The 12,230-nt window shown below is 44.1% G+C and overlaps 1 protein-coding gene and 1 long non-coding RNA gene across 11 annotated transcripts in view; both read right to left on the bottom strand.

Annotated features, from left to right (window-relative positions):
- The window catches only part of CDK19 (cyclin dependent kinase 19), a 158,262-nt gene extending 149,519 nt beyond the window's left edge, over window positions 1-8,743 (bottom strand). For 5 of the 10 annotated variants that reach the window (XM_049092466.1, XM_025444894.3, XM_049092463.1 and 2 more), the window contains exon 1: window positions 8,333-8,743. In XM_049092466.1, coding sequence (XP_048948423.1) covers window positions 8,333-8,460 — 128 coding nt within the window. In that variant the 5' untranslated portion in view covers window positions 8,461-8,743. Of the gene's footprint in view, window positions 1-7,695; window positions 7,894-8,332 lie in introns of those variants that run through there. The other 5 variants (XM_025444896.3, XM_049092467.1, XM_049092464.1 and 2 more) reach the window with 3 other exon arrangements.
- On the bottom strand, window positions 6,073-7,689 carry LOC125752277 (uncharacterized). Its single transcript, XR_007401362.1, has 2 exons — window positions 7,432-7,689; window positions 6,073-7,399 (listed from the first exon to the last, which is right to left on the bottom strand). It is a non-coding gene; the product is annotated as an uncharacterized LOC125752277 (long non-coding RNA).
- Window positions 8,744-12,230: the final 3,487 nt, after the last annotated feature.

The following is a 12,230-nucleotide window of genomic DNA, read 5'->3' on the forward strand; positions in this document are numbered from 1 at the left end:
GAAACAGAATTATAGAGGCACCTGGGTGGCTCAGTAGGTTAAGCACCTGACGTTCAGATCAGGTCATGATCTCAGAGTCCTGGGATGGAGCTCAGCAGAGTATCTGTTTGTCCCTCTCCCGCTGCCCCTCCCTTCACTCATGCTTGCAAATACATAGTCTCTCAAATAAACAAATAAATATTTTTTAAAGAAACAGTTATATGCTTATTATTTAAAGTTATAATGGTGAGCACTAGCAAAACTTAGAAACAGCTAACACTGGCTACCTCTGAGAAATGAGGGAAGCTTGAGAGTGGACAATAAGAAGGAAGGCTTTTACTTTTCATTTTACATACAGTTGTACTGTTGGGGTTTTTTTAATCATGTACAATATTATTTGATAAATTTTAATTGCATAAAAATAAAAATAATTCCATTTTGACACAAATATACTATAAGGATCAAAAGATTACTGAGAAATTAGTTAAGCTACACAAGGTCAAATTACATATAATTTTCCAGAAAAAAAAAAAGGAAAATTTTTAATTTGCACCTAAACCCAAGACAATAGGATTCACTCAGTGTTTAAGTCACTCTTAAAATGCAATTATAATAATCACACTGCAAAAGGGAAAGAGAAAAAGGAAACTAACTTTTGTAAAAAGCAACATGCTTCGCTCAGACCACTTGGTACTTCCATAGATGAGCTTATTTAACAATCTTAAGAAAAACTATAACTGGGACTCCTGGATGGCTCAGCAGTTGAGCATCTGCCTTTGGCTCAGGTTGTGATCTCGGAGTCCCAGGATCGAGTCCCACATTGGGCTCCCCATGGGGAGCTTGCTTCTCCCTCTGCCTGTGTCTCTGCCTCTATTTCTCATGAATAAATAAATTAAATATTTTTTTAAAAAGATAAATTATAACTTTCCTACAGAAAGACACAACTAACCTGTAAGGCACACTAACCACCTATAAGGCAAAAGTTTTACCTTATTTTTCCAGCAGCCTTGGATTCACCTTTCTGTCCAAATGTAAGTATTTACGAAAGTTTGCCATGACACGATTTTGGTCTGTGGTCACAGTACAAAACAAAATTAAATCCATTTCCTAATCATGTTCTGCTTGGTAACTGAGATCATCAACCACAAAATCTCACTGAAGTAAAATTTTTAGATAGAACACACAACAAGTTTAAAGCCTCTATGAGGATGTGTTTTTCCTTTAGAAAGACTCATTATATTAGAAATTTAAGATATTTTATAAGGATACTAATTACTTGAGGACTTTATAGGTTTTTACTTCTCTTTGATCCATCATTTACTTTTGGATAAGAATTCAAACCCTCAATAAAAAAACTGCTGCACACTTGTATCCTGAATTACATCCTGTCTCCTCTCTTGAGGCTCTCTTTTATCCTGCACAATGCATGCTCAAAAGGGCTATTACAGGAAGTGTTGAACTATCAGCTATTTATAAATGGACAAAATCTTCAAATAGCTTTGCCGGCTACCTCTTCATGGTTCTAGACCTTAAACGCTACCTATTTTTAAAGAAACAGTCATGTTAATAATTCAAAATATTAAAATGCTCTCTAGGGAAAAAAATATCTTGTCCCTTTGTTTTGAGATCCAAAAGCAGCACTATTATACAATCCCGACATCACAAGATAACAAACAAGCTGATCTTTAAAAAACACATTAACCAAATAGTCTTACTCTTATAATTTGCCACCAAGAAATTTTCAAATTGTAATATATTGCCTTCAAGTCTTCTATACTAATGTCTACATTTCACTATGCTACGTGAGCATTTTGCAAAACAAGCACAGTTTAACATCACATGTTAATTTTTTTCCCAGCATATTCAGTCCAAATATATAGTACACAAAAGTAAAAATCCTTAATTCATCAATATTGACATCCATTACATTGAAAAAAAAAGCAAAACAAAACAAAACAAACTTTCCATAGATCTACTTTTTTCCGCACATAGAACTCGGAGACTTGCCTTTTCCATGCTACTAAAACAGTAACCTCTACTTCCTATGGCAAAATAATAATTTAGAACTCATTTATATTTATGAATAATTATTCTTAGAGCCTTAAACATTTCTTTTCCTTATTCTCAGCATCCTTGTCTATAGTCTTTAGAGATTTATATCTCATGTATCATCATGTTAGCAAATCATTTCAAGCCAGTACTTCCAAAGGGAAATAGCTTACAGAAAAGTAAATTAGCTACAGTAATACACACAAAAACTGTACTTACTAGGACATTCATTGCAGTATTAGTACTAGCAAAAGATTGGCAACAGCCTAAAAGTCCAAACTAAGAGGGACAGTTAAGTAATTTATGTCAATACAATGGAGTACAATGAAACTATTAACAATAACTAGGCATCTCTGCCTATCTTATATAAAGACTTTCAAATTATATTTGTTTAAAAATATAGAGAGAAATGTAAACTATTTATCATCAAACACAACACACCCCAAGAAAATCTCTCTAAAATGGAAAACCAAGTATGGCTGCCTGTAGAAAGGAGAAAGGGTGGGGAAAGGGAAGGCTTACGTATTTCATTATGTCTTTTTATGCACATGCACTTACAAATTACTGAACACATACTTTTTTTAACAAAGTATTTTTCAAAAACAAATATTCTCGATTGCATTCAAATTGAGTTTTTCAGTGGAAGTATTGGCTTGCATTATCAAACTGTTTCAGCCTCAAAATCCCTTCTCTACCTTGAAAGACATGAGCTTTCCTATTTCATTTGTCCACACTGTCATATACCCCATTGTTACTAAATGGTCACATCAGGGGCACCTGGCTGGCTCAGTCAGTGAAGCACGCAACTCTTGATCTTGGGGTCATGAAGCCCAAGATCTTGAGCCCCGTATTGGGTGTAGAGATTACTTAAATTAAAAAAAAAAAAAAAGTCACTTCATAGATTTGAAAATTATGTGTTGCTGCGCCATGCATTCCAAATATTCTAAGCCTTCCCAGTCCAGTATCATAGCGACTAGCCAGCTTTTCAGTCATAGTAATCACATTCCTTAAGCCACATGTGGCTAGTGGCTACTATACTGTAGAGCATAGATGCAGTTCCATCAGTTCATGAAGTTCTATTAGACATCACTGCTCTAAACTAAGGGTTGGTAAACTAAGCAGGGAACGCTACAGCCTGCAGACCAAAGCCAGCTCACCATCTGTTTTTGTAAATAAAGTTCTATTGGGACATAATCATTCTAATTTATATTCATTTATACATTGTGGATACTGTGGCACTACAACAGCAGATTCAAGTAATTATAGCATATATGGTATGGCCCACAAAGCCCCAAATATTTAGTATCTGCCTCTTTGTGGAAAAAAGGTTGTCGGCCACTGCTCTACACAATCAAATTTCATTGAAAAGAGCATTTCTTTCCCTTGGGCTCCAAAAATAAAGTTCTGAAGGCTTGCACTGCATTAATGAAGAACCAACTAAACATAAACCAGTGATTTACTAGTGCCAATTAAACGTAAACCCAAAATATCAATAAATTTCCTAAAGTATGCTTGAATGCTGGCATTTTCTAAGCATCTCTATAAAATAGCTAGCAAAAGCACAGAAGAGACACCTGGGTGGCTCAGTCAGTTTTGCTTCCAAATCTTGATGTGGGCTCAGGTCATGATCTCAGGGTTGTAAGATTGAGCCCTGCAGCTTATTACTTAAAAGCAATATTACACACCTAACAACAAGAGGGCAAAATCACAGCTAATGAGTTTCCTTGGTGAATAAGAGAAGGCTTCTAGAAGAACAACTATTTGAATTGGGTATTAAGTATGAGCAGGAGTTTACCAAGTTTATGGGAGTGAGAAAAGGGAGGGAGGAATGGCAGAGCAACACCATTCTACTTTGAATGCAGGGAAGGAGAAAAAAAAAAAAAGACATGAAAAGGACTTACCAAGTCCAGTGCTACAGAAACATGGCTTGAACACTCTGGAAAATAGGACGGAGTTGATGGCAAGTATAAATAAAGTCTGTAAAGACTAAAAGACTTTAGGATCCGAATGCAAATAGCTTTACGTGCCAAAGTAAGGAATGAAGATCAGATGTGATCCATAGAGAAATCCACAGTTTTCCAAGATGGGACATGATTGATTTTGTTTTATAGAAAAGTGACCCTGGGCAACTTGGATCTTGGACTATGGTGAGGAAAGACTAACAGCAGAGACCAGCTTGGCTACTGTGCAGATCAGAGATGGCGGACCAAAGTAAGGACAGTGAGAATGAAGAGAGAAGCCAGATGAAAAGGACTATAGGCCTGCACTCCTGCTTTTTTTAAATGTCCATGTGATATTTTCCCTTTTCTGTATTTGTTGGTATAGATATATCCTTTGCATGGAAAAAGTTTATACAGTAAGATTGTCAAAAATGGAGGCAATGTTGCCTTTTTTGTTCTGCCTCCTATGGTATTAAGAAGGAAAACATCAGAAAATGTCACGACTCAGTCACGAGATCTGGATTACTGTCTTGTAATTTGCTGTGAGGCTTGTCTTTGCTATGAGACTCTGGTCATGACAGCTCTGGTTTTCTCATTTGTAAAAAAGAAATGAGACTAAATGATCCAAAATTCTCGATAGCATTCTAAAATGCTACAATCATACTTCTTTAATCTTCATAGATCTGCCAAGAAGAAGAATGCAAATACAATTGCCTAGCTACAAGCCAAATGTGAAAAATCCATCAAAACCAGGCTGATATGACCATGCTTATTATTTACCTATATGCATCCACATGTACCTAACTACATTTGTGAAGGATTTCATGACCTACATGAAGATATGCAATCACCAATTACTCATCTGTAACTTAAGATACATTAAGATGTATAGTCACAACTACTCATCTGAAACCCTAAGGCAAAAGTGAAACTCTGTTGTCAGCCATTTCACTTTCAATTACCATGTATCTTTCAAAAACATTTCCAAAAAGGAGCATTATTTTAATGGAGTGGTTCAAAGACTCAATGAATGTTTGCAAAGTTGAATAGTAGTAATGTTGGATACAACAGTTTTCAGACCTAACATTATCCTATGGAATCATTTGTTTGGACCTCTTGTTGACAAAAGAACTTTTTAATAATGTTCCTTTATCAATCAAAACAAAGTTTTTCAAATTTAAGAAATATCGCCTTGAGATTTGTAACCATAAACCATTGTGTGATGTTAATGCTAAAAGAAAAACTATTACAAATTCTTGCTCTTTCTAAAAAGTCTAGAAGTATTCTGAACTTGTTTCTCAAGAATAACTTTTAAGCCTAATTTTAATTAAAAAGGATGGTTGGATCAAAAGATTCTCTTTCTCCAAAACAAAAAGAACAAGTAATATTATTATTAAAAGTGAAAAACCCAAATGTAATCTTTCATTTCCACTCTGTTATAAACTTATGTGGTACAACTGACATAGCCTAAGGTAAAATCATATTTTGATGGAAATATTCTAAGGTTTTTTAAGGTGTAGACTAGTATAAACTACAATCAGAGACTTTTCTAGTGATGTTTTGGGTTACATTACTTCTTCCAGTGTTTCTCTGAAAGATCTGAATGATTTTTTGGTTACATAATACTATGTTATATACAGAATAATTTCTCTTTAATGAACCATGTCATTTTTTTTCTTGTTCCATAAGATAGCCTTATACATTTTTTCTGAATTAACCAAAATAAATTCTGTCAAGAGCTAACCTGTAATGGACCATGATCAGAGTGTAAAATCCTTTACTATGCAAATCTGCATCACAGCTTAGAACCATCACTAAAAACTTTGTTCTTTCAAATCGCTTGTATCACGGAACATAAAACTAATCCTACCAACCCACAAGAGATGTGTTTACTGTAAAACCTCAAATCTCAACTAGACCTTTGACCCAAGAAAACCTACCTTTATAATGACTTTTCTTATAACCAATACAGTGATATCAACTAATGCTTTCAGATCCTAAAAGTTTCTTTAAAAAGCGTATTTTGAAGATACACAAACTGATCTTATTCTATTCGAGAAACTTTATTAATTCTGCTCAAACAAATTTCACTCAAGAAGAAAAGTGTAGTCGAATCAAGAACTTTATTAGAGGGGAAAAATATTAAAAAAAAAAAAAAGAACAATGAGAAGCAGGAATTAAATTTAGCTGTTTTTTGGTTGTGGCCCATGCTATCAAAAAATACAATTCAAAAGCAGAATCCTCAATTTTTCTCACAAGTTACCTACTGAAAGGAAGCTATTTTTAACAACAAAAATGAAAATACATCTTAGAAATTCCAGATCAAGTGTATCACAACGTAAGCACGAGGAGTATGAAAAACACACAAGGTGGGATTTGTTTTGTAATGCCAGTGTCCAACCAGGAAAACTAGATGTGCTCTTCCCCAAGTATATCTGCTAAGATTCCTTACAGGGACACCAGGAGAACAAGCAGAGCTAATATTCCAGAAGCAAAATACAAGTTAATTATAGTGCCTCACAGTCCAAGATATTAATTCAAGGACGACACCTGGCAAGTAACTGCAAGAACCATGAGTTAAGCTACAACTGAACGCCATGGGGCTCGTCCAGTTCAGAAGGCAAAAGCTAAACGCGGCTCACAATCCTCTCTCCGCACGTGTGCAGCACCTCGTGAGGCCACGACGCTCTAGGGCGAAACGGCGTGTAGGGTCGGGCTCCGCGGGCTCCCCGGGCACCGGCGCGCGGCCCCGCCTGCTCCGCCCTGGCCCCCCCACACCAGCTGCAGCGATGGCAACAGGCAGGTGCGCAGGACGCGACGCAGCGCCGCCAGTCCCACTAACGTCGCCGCGGCCGATCCTCCCTTCACTCAGGGATGTCCCGTTACGAGCCTACAAACTCTCTCCCCCGAGTGGTTTCTGACAGCCTTGGGAACCTAGGCGGGAGGGCTCGAGAGACGTCCCCGGGCTCCCGGCTCCGGGGGAGGAGGATCCCCGCCAGGGTGGGCGGAGGGGAGGCCAAGGGTTCACCCCGACCCTCCTCGCCGCGGGGAGCTGGTGCCTCCGGCCCTGCAGCCCGCGCACGGCTACCCTACAGGACCAAGGACAGGCGCTGTCAATACTTTCTCCAGCTCGCCTTCTCCTAAGACGGCGATCCATGGACGCTTCTAAGAGGTGTTACCACGGGTCGCCCTCAACTCCCCGGGAGAACAAGAGATCCAGGCCCGCCTTCCGTCCTGGCCCATCCAGGTGCTCGGGAGCCCCCAGCGCGCAGTCATTCGGCCAGGGGGGCGCAGGGGAGGACCTCAGGATGCCCCAGATTGGGGTGTGGAGGACCTCAGGATGCCCCAGGTGCGGGTCTGGAGGACCTCAGGATGCCCCCAGGTCGGGGTGCGGAGGACCTCAAGATGCCCCAGGTCGGGGTGCGGAGGACCTCAGGATGCCCCAGGTCCGGGTGGGGAGGACCTCAGGATGCCCCAGGTCCGGGTGGGGAGGACCTCAGGATGCCCCAGGTCGGGGTGCGGAGGACCTCAGGATGCCCCAGGTCGGGGTGCGGAGGACCTCAGGATGCCCCAGGTCCGGGTGGGGAGGACCTCAGGATGCCCCAGGTCGGGGTGCGGAGGACCTCAGGATGCCCAAGGTCGCGGGGGGTGGGGGGTGGGGGGACGAGTTAGGGAACTAGGCGAAGTTCCGCCGGTAAAGCGCGGCGGGTCTCCCGGGAGGTCCCACCTTGGAGGGGAGGCGCGGAATTCACAAGGTGCAAAGGCGGAATCGGCGGGGGGAGGATGGATCCCGAAGTCGGCGGGTGTAGACAGGGGCTGCGCCCAGAGCCGGGAGGCTGCCCGGGCCCCCAGCGCTCGGCCGCGCCGCCGGCTCCCCGGCTGGGTTTCAAACCGCCGCCCCCGGGGAGGCGCTCAGCCGATTGGAAGTTCCGCCACGACCGTCACCGGCCCAGGGCCGGAGCGGCAACTCCTCGACGAAGCTCTCCCGGCGCCCCGCGTGCCCCCCGCCCGCCCCCGAGAGCAGACCCCGCCAACTCCACCTCCGCGGAGGTGCCCCCTCGAGTCCCCGCCGCCAGCCCGGGGCGCGCGGGGGGCGCCCTCGGGGACGGGACCGCCGCCCCCCGACCGGGCTGCGCCGCGGGAGTCCGCGGGGCGCGACGGGGCCGCGCGGGGCGGAGGGTGCAGGGTGGAGGGTGGGGGGGCAGCGCCCGCGCCCCCCAGTCCGCGCCGGGACGCGCGGCCCCGCGCCCCCCGCCGCCTCGCCCCCCGGGAGCGGCCCGCCCCGGCTCCGACCCAGCCGCCCCGCGCGGTCGCGGGCAGGGCGAGGACCCGGGCGAGCCCGCTCCCCCCGCCCCTGCTCTTACCCATCTTTCCGCCTCGCCTTGTAGACGTGCCCGTAGGTGCCGCGTCCCACTTTGCACCCTTCGTACTCAAACAAATCCTCCACCCGCTCCCGCTCCGCCGCCAGCTTCGCCTTGAAATCATAATCCATTGTCTGCTTTCCCCATAGAGGCACCGGGACGCGGGGGCCGCCGCCGCTCAGTCCCTCCTCCTCCTCCTCCCCCCGCGCCCGCCGCTCCACTTCTCCAACAGCCGCCTCTCGGGCGCGCGCGCGCCGCCCGCCGCCCCGCGGTCCGCCTTCAGCAAGGGACTCCTCGGCGGCCGCGGCAGCCACCTCCTCCTCCACCACCACCTCCTCCTCCTCCTCCTCGGCGGCGGCGGCGGCGGCGGCTCCCGCAGGCAGCCCCAGTCCCGCCTCCCCCCTTCATTTCCTTGTTTTGGAACCTGGTGGGCCGCGCCGCGGCTTCCTCGAGCTCATTAACGAACCATCCCGCCCACCCCGAGGTCGCGGGGGCTCCTGGGAAATGTAGTTCCGGAGGGCCCCAACAGCAACCGAGTTTCGCCAGCAGAAGAAATACAACACCCAGGCTGCTTTGGGCCGCCACAGCCCCGCCCCGCGAGGCGGGCACGCCTGCGCACTGCGGCCGCCCCTCCCCCTCAGGTAGCGCCGGACTGCCAGTTCCTGTGAAGGTGGGAAGCTTCAAGTTGCCGAATTCTTTCTGCGAGTCTGTGGGGGAGCGGGTGGAAAAAAGGCCCTTGTTGTGGTGTAGAGGAAGGTACTCCACTATCACTGCCCCCGGGCGAGAGGGAGAGTGGAAAGTACGTAACAAGTGCTCGGCTCAGGAGTTTGCGCCGGCGGTTAGAGAGGCGAGGACTGTGGTTAGAGCAGTTGTGCTGCAAGACGGTTTGTTTTTCGTGGCGATTGGTCCGCTCGTTGCCCCGCCCCCCTCCGCCGCTCATTGGCTGAGACTAGAGAATGACGTCCTCGTCGGTGCGTGGGTATCCCCGGGCTTTGGCTCCTTTCCCGCTCTTGATTGGTAATTGGGTGTGCTCGGTTGTTCTGATAGGTCCATCTTTTTTCTTTACGATGCAAAAACCGTATTTCAAAAGCTGAACCCTCAGCGGTTTCCTAGGGCTGGCGTCGGTCTGCGGAGAACTTCTGAGGCCCGGCAGCCAATCATCCTTTTCCTGGCGCTCGAGTCATGGTCTCCTCCCACCATATGCGGTTCCCACAGCCAAGCTTTGGGCCATCTGTCTAAGGACAATTCAAGTGCCAGGAGGATGCATCGTCTTAAAAGCAGGCATCAGGTTTGCATTGTAAAAGATGTTTGTTTTTTTTTTTTTTTAAGGTCTGTGCATAATGGTGACGTTCTCCAAGGATGTCTGAGAAAGTGTCCTTAATCAAGGTGAATATGGATTCATTTAATTCCTGCGTCCTTAGGATGCTTGGGATACGATTTTATGCGTGATTGGTGCTAGGATAAGAATAATATACCACATTTAGTGGGAGCACAAAGGAAGAATTGGTCCCCTTTATCTAAAGTGGTAAGGAAAGTTAGTAGTGACACCTCCCCCCCCCCCCCCCCCGCCCACCTGCTAGGTTTGGGAAGAAACCTGGAAAACTTGGGAGTGGGGGATGGAGATCATTGATTTACTACAAGAGTAAATTTCTTAAGGAACTTTCTCAGATCTTGAAGTCAATCAAACGTATCTGAAAATCTTAGTTTCTCTTATGTCCAGGAACCAGGGTGAGTGCTGGAGATACCAGATGAAAACTGGTCTTTTTCCATCAGGGGAGCTAAAACCTATTGGAGAAATAAACACGCAAGCAAATTAAAAATAAATGGTGTGGGTACAAAGAGCAATGATAGACTAGGAAGACTTCTGGGGGGTCAGGCCAGGCTTCACAGGGAGGTCAGTTTGAGCCAAAATTTAAAGAACCTTATGTGAAGGGCAAGTAGGCAAGTAGCAGGAAATTACTTAAGGAAGGATGGCAAATACCGTGTATCGTGATAGAGCATGACATATTCTGAGAAATGCAACTAGCTTGAATGTTAGAGATTAAAGCAGGGAAAGGGGATATCTAAAAAGAGATTGGACAGATAAGCAGATCAAATTATGAAGAGCAGCATGTGTATATATATATATATATGTCAAATAGAGGTTTCAGATTTCATCATTTTATAGTAATAGGAAGCCATTTAAAACTTTTGAGCTAAGGCAAAAAAAAAAAAAAAAAAAAAAAAAACACTTTTGAGCTAAGGAGCATTATAATCAGTATCGTATATTGAAAACCTCCTCCTGACAAGTGTTCAGGATAGATTGGAGGATGGTGAGAATAGTAAAGAAGCTCTTGCCTTGGGGTTCCTGGCTGTCTCCCCAAGTTGGTAAAGCACACGACTATTGATTTCAGGGTCTTGAGTTCAAGCCCCATGTTCAGTGTGGAACCTATTTTTTAAAAAGGAAGAAGAAGCTATTGCCTTAATACTTATAAAATACAGGGATCTAAAGCATAGAGTGGCAGTGCCGATCATGAGAAAACGACAGATACCAGAATTATTTATGAATCAAATTCAACAGAACCTAGTGATTAATTGAATGTGGGTTTAAGGGAGAGAGAATAATCCAAAATGACTTGCAGGGTTTTGACTTTAATGATAAGGTAAATACAGGAATAAGAGCAATTTTTAAGAGAAAAATGATGAGTTTGGCTGGAGTACATTGAATTTGAAGTGCTTGGGGGGCATCAAGATAGAAATAATAAGTAAATTGAATTTAAATAAAACATTTTTTTAAAAGTACGAGTAAGCAGATGAATATTTTTAAAATCTTTTTTTTAAAAGATTTTATTTATTTATTAGAGACAGAGAGAGAGAGAGAGAGGCAGAGACACAGGCAGAGGGAGAAGCAGGCTCCATGCAGGGAGCCCGACGTGGGACTCAATCCTGGGTCCCCAGGATCACACCCTGGGCATGAAGGTGGCACCAAACCGCTAAGCCACCGGGGCTGCCCAGCAGATGAATATTTTTACCTGCCAACAAGAAGTCTGGCCTAAATGTTTAGATTTGAAAATATATTGAGTTTTGCATTCATTTTATCCTCAAAACATCCCTATCAGATTTGTTGATTTATTATTCTTATTTTACATATGAACAAACAGACAGCTAGCAAATTGTAGAGCTAGGGCTTAATGAGTATGTACTTGGGAATAAATGGAAAGTGGGAAAATGTGTAAGTAAAAAATCAAATATAGATTATAAAAAGGCTAACTGAAAAAAAATCAAAAAGGTTGACCACACCATGTTACTAAGAATATGAGGAAATAGTCTTCTACATTGCTAGTAGAAGTACACATTCACAAAATATATACATTAGATTTTTTTTTACATTAGATTTTGATCAATCAAAATTACAAAGTAGTTTCAAAAAAAAAATTACACAGTAGTACCACTCTCTGTGGTAAATGCTATGATGTACCTGCCAAAATGACTAAAGTATGGCACATCCATCAGTGGATTATTATGCAGCCCCAAAAATAATATGAAGGCTATAAAATATTCCTCTCAGATCTTTTCCCTGCAGGGAAGCTCCATCTGCTAAGCCCTGAATCTACCACTGTATTTGCAGTGAGGCCACACTCCCCATGGACTGCTCCCTACCGATGACTGAGAATAGCAGGATATTCAGACAGGTCCATTCCTGCAGGATGCAGGATTCTTCTGATGTGTGACTTTGTATTAAGGAATCCCCAGGTTTAAGCCTGTCTGAAACTTTCTTAGAACTATGTTGCAGTCTGAGTCACTGCCTACCCCAACCCTCCTAATTCCCCTCCCTTCATGGGGCTCAGATCAGCATCACTATCTGATTTGTCTCCAGCTCCCTCCTTTTTCTCCCTCACAGGCATTTCCTCCAGTAAGTCTC

The sequence above is a fragment of the Canis lupus genome, chromosome 12 (genome assembly GCF_003254725.2).
Source record: "Canis lupus dingo isolate Sandy chromosome 12, ASM325472v2, whole genome shotgun sequence".
NCBI lineage: Eukaryota > Metazoa > Chordata > Mammalia > Carnivora > Canidae > Canis > Canis lupus.